Source organism: Oncorhynchus masou, chromosome 19, assembly GCF_036934945.1.
Source record: "Oncorhynchus masou masou isolate Uvic2021 chromosome 19, UVic_Omas_1.1, whole genome shotgun sequence".
Classification (NCBI taxonomy): domain Eukaryota; kingdom Metazoa; phylum Chordata; class Actinopteri; order Salmoniformes; family Salmonidae; genus Oncorhynchus; species Oncorhynchus masou.
The window spans coordinates 4,457,776-4,471,486 of NC_088230.1; the positions used below are offsets into that span (position 1 = coordinate 4,457,776).

Sequence of the window (13,711 nt, forward strand, 5' to 3'; positions counted from 1 at the left end):
ATCTGCATGGATTCAAAGGTGTCAGGATCCATACAGATAACAGGTTTAGAAGCCCACTGTGAAAGCTATAGTAGAAAGGAAGTCATGCCATATCTGATGATCATGTAAACTCAATCACCGTGAGATGTTAGAATACTGATGCATGCTTATATTACTCTAAAACTACTGTATATTTTCTGGATAACTAAGAATCAATAAGAGCATTCCAGGTCACTGAAGAAAGTGGTGAAGAAACAAACTTTGTTCCATAAAATGTTGGTGTTTGACGACATAATTTAAGCCAAACAATAGCAAGTTTACTTCTCTAATGGATTCATATTCGAAAGCTATTCTTGTATTCCTTGTCCCTCTTTAAATCTTGTTAAAATACAGTAGGTCCTAGGAAAATAGACACCTGTTTTCAGTCTCATTATTTTAGAAGACGTGTGCAAATGCTGCAAGAGCTAAAGAGGAACGCTAATGACCTGTTGGAAAAACATTTAATTTGATCCGGTTCAAGAGCTCACACCAACCCCATGATTCCCATTTCGAAACCGACACACAGGTCCTTCAGAAAGTATTCAAACCCCTTGACTTATTCCACACTTTGTGTTGCAGCCTGAATCAAACATTTATATAAAACAACATTTTCACCCATTTCAACACAACACGCCATAATAACAAAGTGAAAATATGTTTTGAGAAAATGCATTGAAAATTAAATATAGAAATAATATCTAGAATTTACACAAGTATATTTACCTTTGATAGAGATTACAGCCGTGAGTCTTTCTGAGTCTCTAAGAGCATTCTTATTTTCTAACTTCTTCGAGCTTGGTGAAATGGGTTGTTGATCATTGGTAGACAATCATTTTCAGGTCTTGCCATAGATTTTCAAGTAGATTTAAGTCAAAACGGTAACTCAGCCACTTGAGTGTTGGCCTTGTGTTTTAGCTTATTGTCCTGTTTCCTCCCGTGTCTGGTGGAAATCAGACTGAAACATGTTTTCCTCTAGGATTTTGCCTGTGTCAAGCTCCATAACGTTTATTTTTCATCCTGAAAAGCTCCCCAGTCCTTATTGATGACAAGCAATAACACTAACAAAGATTTGTTATAACTAACCCAATATAGACCACAGCTAATAATTTCTGAAGGGAGCAAATTAATCATAGTGGGCAGAACAAGCAACTTTGATAACCTCTTTATAATGTCTGCTTTTTAAATTGTATCTACCAATAGGTTCCCTTCTTTGCCAGGCATTGGAAAATCTCCCTGGTCTTTGCGTTTGAATCCCTATATGAAATGTTAAATTCAGGTTGCAACATGACAAAATGTTGAACAAGTCAATGGCACTGAAGGCACTGTCTCATGGGGTGGCAGATAGCCGAGTGGTTAGAGCGTTGGACCAGTAACTAAAAAGTTGCTTGATTGAATCCCGAGCTGACAAGGTAAAAAACCTGTCGTTCTACCCCTCAACAAGGTAGTTAACCCACTGTTCCTAGGCCGTCATGGTAAATAAGAAATTGTTCTTAACTGACTTGCCTAGTTAAATAAATAGTAATGGAAATGATTACAACATCACTTGAGAAATGATCAAACTAACCATGTCCTTCCAAATAATTGTATATGTTTTTAGGAGACCAGGAGCTCCGATCGCCTTCCATATTTATTATTATTTCATTGACAAGACAGTTATAATTACAGAATAGTAAGCAATGGAGAGAGATACAGAAAGGAAGGGCGCGGACAATCGGCGGAGCAGGGGATCGAATCCCCAACGACAGGGGGCGTGTGTAGTCCGGAATCGGAAGCTTAGATTGCTACACCAGACTCTGGCAACTTCCAAATCAATTTAAGTCATAAATAAACAAATACATACATAGGTAAATAAACCATCTCTGAAATGTACCATCAGGGTATGCTGCATTGCTGAGGATGAGATCAGGGTTGAGTTGTTTGATTGGTTAGTCAGTGGTCAGTGCAGGGATGAGGTTTCTGATTGGTTAGCATCCTGAAGCATTTGATCGGTTAGGCCCACTGTGCTACTGTAGCAGTCGAAAGTAGATGGTTGTTCCTAGTTTTCAGACGACCAAGGGATAGGAAGTCCTTGAGTATGTGTGTTGAGCAGCACTGCCATGGTTAGAGGGGCGGTGGAGAAGGGACAAGGCTGGGAGGCGGAGGGAGTGGACTGGGGGGGGCTGCTGTCATCTTGTCTTCCCATCTAGCCACCTTTCCCTCCCCTATTCTCTCCCTTACACGCCCTCTCTCAGCAGCACTGAGGCGACTGTGTTTGGGGGGAGGGTACTGATGGAGTGACTGGGGGATGTTGTTTGGTGGATGTGAGTATTAACAATGGAAAGTGGAAGTGCATGGAACCCCACCCACCACTCCTCTGTGTCTCGACCACCCCACCCTGGTACCCATCCCTGCAGCCCCAATCAGCCCCCTCAGGCCCCCAGCATCTTCTTGACCAGGTAGCCAGGCATGCTGTAGAGGAAGAGCCCCAGCATCATGAGCAGCAGCAGGGCCACAACAATCTTGATGATAAGCCACTTGTAGCGGTTACACACCAGGTAGCGGATGGCCTTCAGGGGGCTCAGGAACCACAGGAACGTGGTGTCCGGCCGACTGGGGGGGGGTTAGAGGGGAAGGGTGAGGATAGAGGGGTAGATAGTGGGGCAGGGGATGGATGGGATGGGGGTTGAGGGTTACAACGGTGTGATGGAGGGTATAAGGGAAGGAAGTGGGGAAAGATATGGGGTAGATGGGGGCGGTTGTGGGAGAGGTAGAGGTGGGGAACAGAAGGGTGAGTGGATTAAAGGGAGGGTAGTGGGTGGGGTGGGGAAACAGCGGTAATGGGGGCCGAAGTGCAGGGTAAAGAGAGGAAAGAGGAGAGCAAGCGTTAGTGGTTCGTAAGCCATATGATGTATCACTGTTTCTAACTGATCACAATTTCTCCACACACTACTATACAAACAACTCTGTTTACAAAATAGCAACGTTCTTTTTATTTTATACAGAACCAGAAGACCACCGCACAATCAGGAAGCACAGACGATAGAGACACAGAATTAGATGGTGTTTGTTTGACAGCTCGCTTGAACGCAGCTACATATAAAAAAGTATTTCCCCTGAAGCCGCCAGTGTAATGACAGTGTGATGCACAATGGAAGACTCGGGATTGACACCAGACACTGGCAGGTTGAGCGACAAGAGACAGAGGACAGTATAGGGGACAGAGACAGGGACATGAAGATGCTGAGAGCAAAGAAGAAAAGGGGAGGGATGCAGCAAAAGCTACTAGAGACAATCTTTGTATATCTGAGGAAAGACAAAGACTGAGACATACCTGGGGGGGAAAAAGAGGACGAGATGAGCGATTGTGGATGGAAGAAAGAGGTTGGAAAAGGAAGGTGGTCGAAAGCAGAGGAAGAGGTGAGAAGGGAAAAGACAGAGTGAAGCGATATGGGTTCAGTGAAAAGGGGGAACAGAGGAGAGAACAGAGAGAGGGGAAAAGGAGAAAGAGGAGCTGACAGAAAATGCGGAACGGAGGAGAAGAGAGGCTAGGATAGGACAGAGAGAGGGGGCTACCGGTGGCCCTGGTGGGTCGACGTTCTCTCAGGCCCCCAGCATCTTCTTGACCAGGTAGCCAGGGAAGGAGTAGAGGAAGAGGCCAAGCAGGAGCAGCAGCAGCAGCAGGCCCAGGGCCTTGAGGATCAGCCAGCGGTAGTTGTGCCAGATGAAGTAGCGAATGGACTTCAGAGGGTTCACAAACCACATGAGACTGGTGTCCGGGCGACTTCAGAAGGGGAGGAAAGGAAGGGAGGGGTGGAGGGGATGTATATGGAAGGAAAGACAACGCAGGTTGGAGGGGAGGAAGAAAGGCAACACAAAGGAAGGAAGAAAAGAAACAGAGGGAGACAGGTGAAGGAATGACAGGAGGAGAATGGAGTGATAGTGTGAAGGTGTAAGGGTGGCATTTTCACAGCGCAGAGGTGCTGTTGACAAATTAGGCCGTATGTCTTGTGTGCACCATACATCCTCTGAATAAACCATTATTAGCTTCTGATGGATGCACAATGAGAGGGTTTGAATATAAATTGACATTTGAATGAAATATGGTCCCAGTTTTTTTTTGCGTCGTGTAAATAGGACTCCTGAAGGAAGTAGATGAATATATGAGTCTGACTCCGCACCATTATCTTCTTTCCCACCTTCACATTTAACCTCTTACATCTATGGGGGCGCTATTTCATTTTTGGATGAAAAACGTTCCCGTTTTAAACAAGATATTTTGTCACAAAAAGATACTCGACTATGCATATAATTGATAGCATTCGAAAGAAAACACTCTGACGTGTCCAGAAATACCAAGATATTCTCTGTCGTGCCCTAGAACGTGAGCTTCAGGCAAAACCAAGATGAGATGGCATCCAGGAAATTAGGATTTTTGAGGCTCTGTTTTCCATTGTCTCCTTATATGGCTGTGAATGCGAGAGGAATGAGCCTGCCCTTTCTTTCGTTTCCCGAAGGTGTCTGCACGTAATAGGCAGATCATTGGAAGATTGACCATAAGAGACCACATTTACCAGGTGTCCGCCCGGTGTCCTAAATTGGTGCGCAAAGTCACCTGCCAGTATTTTTCCATGGGATACAGAGAGGAAAGCAATGAACTGCATATCAATGAAGAGATATGTGAAAAAACACCTTGAGGATTGATTCCAAACAACGTTTGCCATGTTTCGTCGATATTATGTAGTTAATCCGGAAAAAGTTTTACGTTGTAGGTGACTGAATTTTCGGTTCGTTTCGGTAGCCAGACGCAATGTAGAAAACGGAACGATTTCTCCTACACACAGACTTTCAGGAAAAACTGCGCATTTGGTATGTAACTGAGAGTCTCCTCATTGAAAACATCAGAAGCTCTTCAAAGGTAAATGATTTTATTTATTTGGTTATCTGGTTTTTGTGAAAATGTTGCGTGCTAAATGCTACTCAAAATGCTATGCTAGCTTTGCATACTCTTACACAAATTAGTCAATTTCTATGGTTCAAAAGCATATTTTGAAAATCTGAGATGACAGTGTTGTTAAAATCATTTTTTTTGTGATTGTGTTCATTTTGTCTGTATGTGTGTATCGTCTTAATGTGTGTATACTGTGACTGTAAATATCTTACTTTGGTTTCTCCAGAGGGTCAGGCTCATTGCGTCCCAGACCAACAGGACTTTTCTCCGCTTCCTCTGCCGACATCAGATGAAGCTCCGCCTCCACTTTACCCTGAGAAGACGACACAATCAATCCAATACTCCAACGTGTGTGTGTGTGCGGTGCGTGTGTGCATATGCGTTTGTGTCTATGTATGTGTAATCTCTAGTGGACAGACTTAAAAGAAAGGGTATCGTAACGTCCGTCAAAAGGGTTCTGGGATGCAACGACTAGCTAGTAACAGTAGTTCCAGTGCCCAGGTTTTTAGTCACTGGTTATTTGGACGGCTGAGAGTTTCCAGATAGGGGGGTGGAGACTTCGCTAGTCGCGTTAGTATCTTTCTCTCAACATCTCGACCCTGAACCTAAATAATTATTTTTATTCTGGGTTTCGAAGATTAGTCTCTCTCTCTCTCTCTCTCTCTCACCGTGAGTTCCATCTCGTCGTTTTCGTCACGGGCCACGAATGGCCACCAGCCCTTGACTCTCTTCTGTTTGAAGATGGAAATGCAGGGCAGCTCAGCCTCATTCTGGACCATGCCTATGGAACACTGCTTGGCTGTCTTCGCCCCGCGGGGAAACCTGTTCAGGTCCAGCTCTATTGCACCTGTCAGGAGAGAAAATACAGGGCATTAGTGAATAACTGAGGAAATATCCGAGGAGATACAGATGTCGGATCCTAATTTAAGCCTGTTTCCTACGGCAGGAAAGTAACCCCGTAGCAACAGGAAATGTGAATTATTATGTTGAATTATAATTGGCATTTTTTCATACGGGAAAATCAAGTCTGAAATATCAAAGTGGAAATGACAAACTTTAGAAAGTCTTATTAAATCTCAAATACACGACAAGTAAAACATTTCTCCTGCAATAGGGTTTAAATTAAGATCCTACGCCGGTACAAAGATGGAGAGGCAAAGACAGACTGAGATACAGCGAGAACCTGGAGAGAAAGAGGACAAGAGATGAAAGAGGTTGAGGGATATGATCGAGGAGCTATAGAAGAAGTGTCTGAGAAAATACAGAACATTTTAGAAAATAGACATGAAAAGAAGAATATGTAGCATTCCAGAGAGCCCTAGCAGTGTAGGCCTACCTAGGAAGTCATCAGCGGAGAAGTGGTCAGCGTCCCAGACCTGCAGGGTGAGGCGTGCAGGGATCTTGTACTCTGTCTCATCCCAGGAAAACATGGACTCCTTCTTAGAGATGACAATCTTCTCCTCGGCCATCAGGTAGTCAAAGGGGAACACGAAGCGCCAGTTGAAATTCCCCTCGCCTGTCAGAGAGTGGTAGTGGACATCTGTGTCCTGTTTGTCCTCCTGTTGCCCTTTCAGCCACCTGTGATAAAGGGTTAAATATCACAGGGGTCAAAGGTTAGAGGTCAGGGTAATAATGTTGTAAATTGGGTGTAAGGACCGTGTTATTACTAAGTTATTTTTTACATATCAGCTAGCTCTGTGTGAAGGTTATCTGTGGAGGTTAGGCAGATGCAGTGAAGATCAACCATCTTACATCAGTGAATGTGATTTGAGATTGTTAGTGGATAGTTTATAGTATGGCCGAATGTGTTTTATGCATTACAGGTCTGGTCCATTGAATACAAAAAAGGAAAGTTAGTATTTTAAAAGCAAAACACATGCATGATGTGACCCTCCAATAAAAAACAGTATGAGATTAATGATTCAAACAAATTGAAACATGCCTGTGAAATAATGCTGATTGTGTGGACCTGGGTAAATTTCATATGAAGTGTACCATCTGATTACGACTGAATAAGAACACGGTTTGAACTGTGTATTTAAATACAAATGACCTGATTTGGTGTTGGGAGGGTCACATGATTTCTATGGCCATGCACAACACAAAGCTTTCCAAAAAACAATAGTCACATAAATTATCTCAAAAGAGTTTATGACAGTGCTTTCCTTCATTGGAGGGAAGATGCATATACGACGAGATTAACATAAGCAGAAGTGCCATACAATGCAAAATGTGTCTCAATGCAGGCTCAGTACACTACTGTAGGTGAGTTGTACTGCTGCAATGGCGTCAAGCGGGCAGTGGTTGGTAAAGAGGGTTGGGTTCCATTCATTTTCAATTCAGAAAGGAAATCAAAATTCTCATTCCAATAATAAAAAAAAATGTATCTTTTAAAATTGATGGCAGTTTTAAATTCTTCAACTGGAATAAAAAAAAGAAAAGCTGAATGGACTGAATTGAAACCCTGAAGGTGGGCACATTGGAGAAGCAGGAGGGGAGGCCAAAAACATTTCTATGACTTTCAATGTCCGTTAGAATTGATTATACTATTATCATTAATAAGAAGCATCATATTACAATAAAATTGCAAAAAACAATAAGGACATTTCCCATGCAAACATTCTTGACTAATGCTATCGTTTAACCCCTGCCCAAGACAATGTAGGAATGTGCTGTAGGAATGCAGGACCATACCAGTTAAACAAATGGCAGTAAGGATGATTAGAAATTGGCTGCCATGGACATATCCTGGCTTATATCCAATATAATGTGTATGAGACCTACTGAAAAGAAAAATTCTAAATCAATACGTGTGTCATCAACAGAACATATTGTAAACTATTATAATTCAATAACGATTAGTCCATTTTAGATGAATAAATGGCCTGGCCCTAGTGTCATTTGTGTGATGTCTTTGATGACACTGACTCTTTAGGCGGTTTTAGTGGTATGGCCCTGATTGGCTCCCTCTGTCTGTAGGCGTGAAGGCATGGTGGTTTACTGCGTGCTGATAGGAGGGCTGAGGGAAAGGGGTGGGACTTGAGCAGGGGAGCAGAGTTCTGGTTGTTTAGCTGAGGGAGGGGCGGGTAAAGGGAGGGCGAGGGGTTTGTACGAGCCATGCGATGGAATCATGTGTGTTTTACCCCTTGACATAGATGTCAGACATCTTCTCTCCTGTCATGAAAGCATCGTCCTCTAGAACTACGTCATCAGTGTTCCAAATAATAACACGCAGCTCAAAGCTGGACAACAGCACAGCATCGACACACAGGAGAGAGAGAGGACATCAAACGAGACACGACAAACAAACACCCAACACACGGAAAACGTAGAAACAAAAAACAAAAAAAACAATGATTAACGCCAAAAAACACAGCACGCCACTTTGTCACACCCACGGGGCGATCAGGGCTTAGCGCCACGGCCCTCTGTGGTACCTACCCCCTGACAAATATGTCACTGGACTTTTCCCCAGTGAAGTAATCATCGTCCTCGAGTATTACTTCGTCTGTATTCCATATAACCACCCTGAGCTCATATCTGGCGAGGAGGGAGGGAGGAACACACACAGTTGGACTGCTGTTGTCTGGTGCTAAGTTAGCCTTGGAACATGGCTGTGTGGACTCTACAGCCATGTCCCAGGGTTAACGCTAGATGACCAACCCACTCTAAGGACATACAACACTTACCACAGAAAACCTGTAATCGCAATTAGTAGGAAAACTACAAGTCCATTTGATTTAAGAGTTATATAAACAGCACTTCATATTGGACCATAAATAAGATACAATACTTCAGTCAACCTTTCAGAAAGGAGTTCATATGTAAAAGTTGTCACATGATCTATCTGTGATGTATAGTATACACCAGAGGTGTGGACTCGAGTCACATGACTTGGAATCGAGTCACAAATATGATGACTTAGACTTTAACACCAATGATTCGTGACTTGACTTGGACTTGAGCCTTACGACTCTGACCTGACTTGACACACTCCCCAAGCCCAAATATAAAAAAATGATGCTATTAAAAAAAGTGTGCAGCACATCAACTCTTCTTTTAAACGGATTACAGTTTGAATCGGACAGCAGCCAATCAAATTGAGCCAGCTGAGAAAAAGTTGTGTGTGGCAGTGCAGAGGAACGTCGGCGGGTGAATTCAGATGGAGCCCTTGGAAAGATGACACCCCAAATTATTATTTCCGGACATAAAGACCACGCTGTATCAACAAAAAACGGATTACAACTTGCAAAACATGCGGGAAGAAAATTATAGATGGAGGCGCAACAATTTCCAACCTTGTTCGACATTTGAAGCTGCACAAAGAACGGTAAGTCATGGCTAATATAGACGACAGCTATATCATTTATAGCTTTACTAGTGTAGCATGTAGGTTAATGTAATGTTAAATCAATGAGTCTCTACACAGTCAGTCAGTGCGGGAACGTGATCATTGCACCCAAGATTGAGCTATAACTGGCAGTGCAAACTAGGCAGTTGGTAGCCTAAATCCTGCCTGATGTTACTGCTGTTCCTAAAACCATTGACATACGTTAGCCTACTGGAAACACACACAGAGAGTGTGTGTGTGTGTTAAGGTTGGGCAATTGTGTACAAGCCTACATCGCCCGATTGCGCCCCATAGCAATCCTCGATAGTCGACCACTATTGGGGGTGTTTCTCATGGCTACCCATGTATTTACATGGAAATATAACGTTTATTTGGAAAGTAATAAATATATAGATATTTTTAAAAGCATTCATGATTTGCGTAAATGTAATATATACTGCTCAAAAAAATAAATAATAACACTTAAACAACACAATGTAACTCCAAGTCAATCACACTTCTGTGAAATCAAACTGTCCACTTAGGAAGCAACACTGATTGACAATATATTTCACATGCTGTTGTGCAAATGGAATAGACAACAGGTGGAAATTATAGGCAATTAGCAAGACACCCCCAATAAAGGAGTGGTTCTGCAGGTGGTGACCACAGACCACTTCTCAGTTCCTATGCTTCCTGGCTGATGTTTTGATCACTTTTGAATGTTGGCGGTGCTTTCACTCTAGTGGTAGCATGAGACAGAGTCTACAACTACACACAAGTGGCTCAGGTAGTGCAGCTCATCCAGGATGGCACATCAATGCGAGCTGTGGCAAGAAGGTTTGCTGTGTCTGTCTGCGTAGTGTCCAGAGCAAGGAGGCACTACCAGGAGACAAGCAAGTACATCAGGAGACGTGGAGGAGGCCGTAGGAGGGCAACAACCCAGCAGCAGGACCGCTACCTCCGCCTTTGTGCAAGGAGGAGCAGGAGGAGCACTGCCAGAGCCCTGCAAAATGACCTCCAGCAGGCCACAAATGTGCATGTGTCTGCTCAAACGGTCAGAAACAGACTCCATGTGGGTGGTATGAGGGCCCGATGTCCACAGGTGGGGGTTGTGCTTTACAGCCCAACACCGTGCAGGACGTTTGGCATTTGCCAGAGAACACCAAGATTGGCAAATTCGCCACTGGCGCCCTGTGCTCATCACAGATGAAAGCAGGTTCACACTGGGCACATGTGACAGACGTGACAGATTCTGGAGACGCTGTGGAGAACGTTCTACTGCCTGCAACATCCTCCAGCATGACCGGTTTGGCGGTGGGTCAGTCATGGTGTGGGGTGACATTTCTTTGGGGGGCCCGCACAGCCTCCATGTGCTCGCCAGAGGTAGCCTGACTGCCATTAGGTACCGAGATGAGATCCTCAGACCTCTTGTGAGACCATATGCTGGTGCGGTTGGCCCTGGGTTCCTCCTAATGCAAGACAATGCTCGACCTCATGTGGCTGGAGTGTGTCAGTAGTTCCTGCAAGAGGAAGGCATTGATGCTATGGACTGGCCCGCCCATTCCCCAGACCTGAATCCAATTGAGCACATCTGGGACATCATGTCTCGCTCCATCCACCAACGCCACGTTGCACCACAGACTGTCAAGGAGTTGGCGGATGCTTTAGTCCAGGTCTGGGAGGAGATCCCTCAGGAGACCATCCGCCACCTCATCAGGAGCATGCCCAGGCATTGTAGGGAGGTCATACAGGCACGTGGAGGCCACACACACTACTGAGCCTCATTTTGACTTGTTTTAAGGACATTACATCAAAGTTGGATCAGCCTGTAGTGTGGTTTTCCACTTTAATTTTGAGTGTGACTCCAAATCTAGACCTCCATTGATAATTGTTGTGTGATTTTGTTGTCAGCACATTCAACTATGTAAAGAAAAAGATATTTAATAGGAATATTTGATTCATTCAGATCTAGGATGTGTTATTTTAGTGTTCCCTTTATTTTTTTGAGCAGTGTACTATTACTCTTGTTAAAAATATGAAATGGTATTACATTTGGTGAAGAGCACATTATGACTTGTTTTGGACTCGAAACTCAAAGTTTAGGACTTGAGACTTGACTTGAAGGTCTTGACTTGAGACTTAACTTGGACTTGCCTGTCTTGACTTGGGACTTGACTGCTAAGACTTGAGACTTATTTGTGACTTGTAAAACAATGACTTGGTTCCACCTCTTGTATACACTGTATCTACACTGACTGAAGACTTGCGCCAGCCCCAGACAGGACCTACTTCTTTGGTTTCCGTGGTGATATGTCAATGGCGGGTCCAGGTGCTGGCATGTCCATGGGGAACATGTCTACCCACATCTCAATCCGCCCCTGTGGAGTTTAACAGAAGTCACAAAAGGTTATAACCGCTTATTACAGATTCATTATCCACTACTCTTAATTATTTACAGATCGGGGTTCAAATACATATGTATTTGAGTATCTGGTATTTCAAATACTTTTTTCTATGTATTTTCCAATACACAGTCCAAAACATATGAGTATTTGAATGGTTATTTGAAAACCAAATCAAATACTTAATTCAAACACTATTTTCAAATACCTATTTTAAATTCAAGGAAGTGTATTTGAGTATTTTCAAATACTTTCCAAGTGTATTTAAACTGCTTTTCCTTTTTCCTAAAATATATCTAAATACTTATTTGAAATGCATGTGAAAGTAATTGAGATATTTGAGATAGAATTTGAACCCAGGTCTGATTATTTCACCCTTGTTAGGCGCTACATTATTTAAATCAACTCAAAGCACTACATTACATTTAAATCTGTTGGGAAGTTGCAGCGATGAGACAAGATCGTAACTACCAACTCGATATCACAAATTGGGGAGAAAAAAGGGGTAAAAAAGGTTCTAGATAAACCCTTATAATAATGATATATAATAATAAAATGTGGATCGTTTTTGAGATATAGGAGTTGGTGTGACCTGTTCGATGCCAGGTTTCTCAGGGTGAAACAGGGGTCTTGTCTCGACGTGTTCTGGGATGAGTTTACAGCCCACCCTAGGGATCTCCTCCCAGTGCTTCAGCACCGTCAGTGCCAGGTGCTCATCTGTCTGCTTCTTTAGACCTGTACACACACACACACACACACACACACACACACACACACACACACACACACACACACACACACACACACACACACACACACACACACACACACACACACACAGTAAATACTAGGTCTCTAAATGTAGGCAAAGCTTAATAAAGCTTGCTCTGTTCAATGACACAAATGCATCAAATACTAACAACATACCAGTCTCATCCTCAATCTCTGTGGCACCCATGAAGATACGGTTGGCGACCTTGACCCTTCCCCCGGGGCCGTAGTGGGGTCCGTCCAGCTTGCCCTCCTTACAGAGCTTGGCCAGGATCTGGCTTGGCTTCATGGGGTCACGCCACATGTTGTAACCATGCCTACCAGGAACAAACACCATTAGACTGTTATCGATAATTACTTGCTTTTTCTTTTGAAAGAGACAGACGCAGACGCAGACGCAGACGCAGACGCAGACGCAGACGCAGACGCAGACGCAGACGCAGACGCAGGCAGGCAGGCAGGCAGGCAGGCAGGCAGGCAGGCAGGCAGGCAGGCAGGCAGGCAGGCAGGCAGGCAGGCAGGCAGGCAGGCAGGCAGACAGACAGACAGACAGACAGACAGACAGACAGACAGACAGACAGACAGACAGACAGACAGACAGACAGACAGACAGACAGACAGACAGACAGACAGACAGACAGACAGACAGACAGACAGACAGACAGACAGACAGAGGACCATACTAACTAACAGACGGACAGGAACTCACACAGAGTAGTTGTTAGCGATGCCACAGGTAGCTCTGTGTTTGCTATAGTAGCGGTTCTCCAGGTCGATCTTGGTCTCCCCGATGAGGTCATCAGTGCCCACCAGATCCCAGTCGTACACTGAAACAGTCAACATGGACTCCATGGGGAACGTAGCCTCCATGTCAAACGCTCTGAGAAGGATTTGAGGGAGACAAGGAGAGGAAGGGATGGAAGGAAGGGATAGACCAAAAATGATGAGATGAAGAGAGTACGGATGACATTTGAGATAAGATTCTGATATTGCGGAGTTCAGAAACAAATATTTAACTGTCACTTCACAATGATACACTGATACAAAATACTAATTATTTACAGAACCACATCGTGGACCACTCAAATTGAGTTGAGACACTTAAAACAATTATAGTCATACATAGGACAGGCGTCATCTATAACACATAACATCATCTCTACCAGGGGTCCAGGGAGCAGAACTGCAGACCGAAAAATAACATCATTTTTTGATGAAGGGAAACAGAATCGGGAACGAAAGTGATCTCTGGTGTTCTGG

The 13,711-nt window shown here is 43.9% G+C and overlaps 1 protein-coding gene across 1 annotated transcript in view; it reads right to left on the minus strand.

Moving 5' to 3' along the window:
- Positions 1 to 2,403: 2,403 nt before the first annotated feature.
- LOC135505729 (otoferlin-like) overlaps positions 2,404 to 13,711 on the minus strand; it is a 141,205-nt gene continuing 129,897 nt past the window's right edge. Inside the window, exons 37-45 of the mRNA XM_064924804.1 lie at positions 13,161 to 13,331; positions 12,608 to 12,768; positions 12,273 to 12,415; positions 11,568 to 11,656; positions 8,387 to 8,485; positions 6,282 to 6,523; positions 5,614 to 5,792; positions 5,158 to 5,258; positions 2,404 to 2,607 (exon numbers count right to left, since the gene is read on the minus strand). Coding sequence (XP_064780876.1) covers positions 2,427 to 2,607; positions 5,158 to 5,258; positions 5,614 to 5,792; positions 6,282 to 6,523; positions 8,387 to 8,485; positions 11,568 to 11,656; positions 12,273 to 12,415; positions 12,608 to 12,768; positions 13,161 to 13,331 — 1,366 coding nt within the window. The 3' untranslated portion in view covers positions 2,404 to 2,426. The remainder of the gene's footprint in view (positions 2,608 to 5,157; positions 5,259 to 5,613; positions 5,793 to 6,281; positions 6,524 to 8,386; positions 8,486 to 11,567; positions 11,657 to 12,272; positions 12,416 to 12,607; positions 12,769 to 13,160; positions 13,332 to 13,711) is intronic.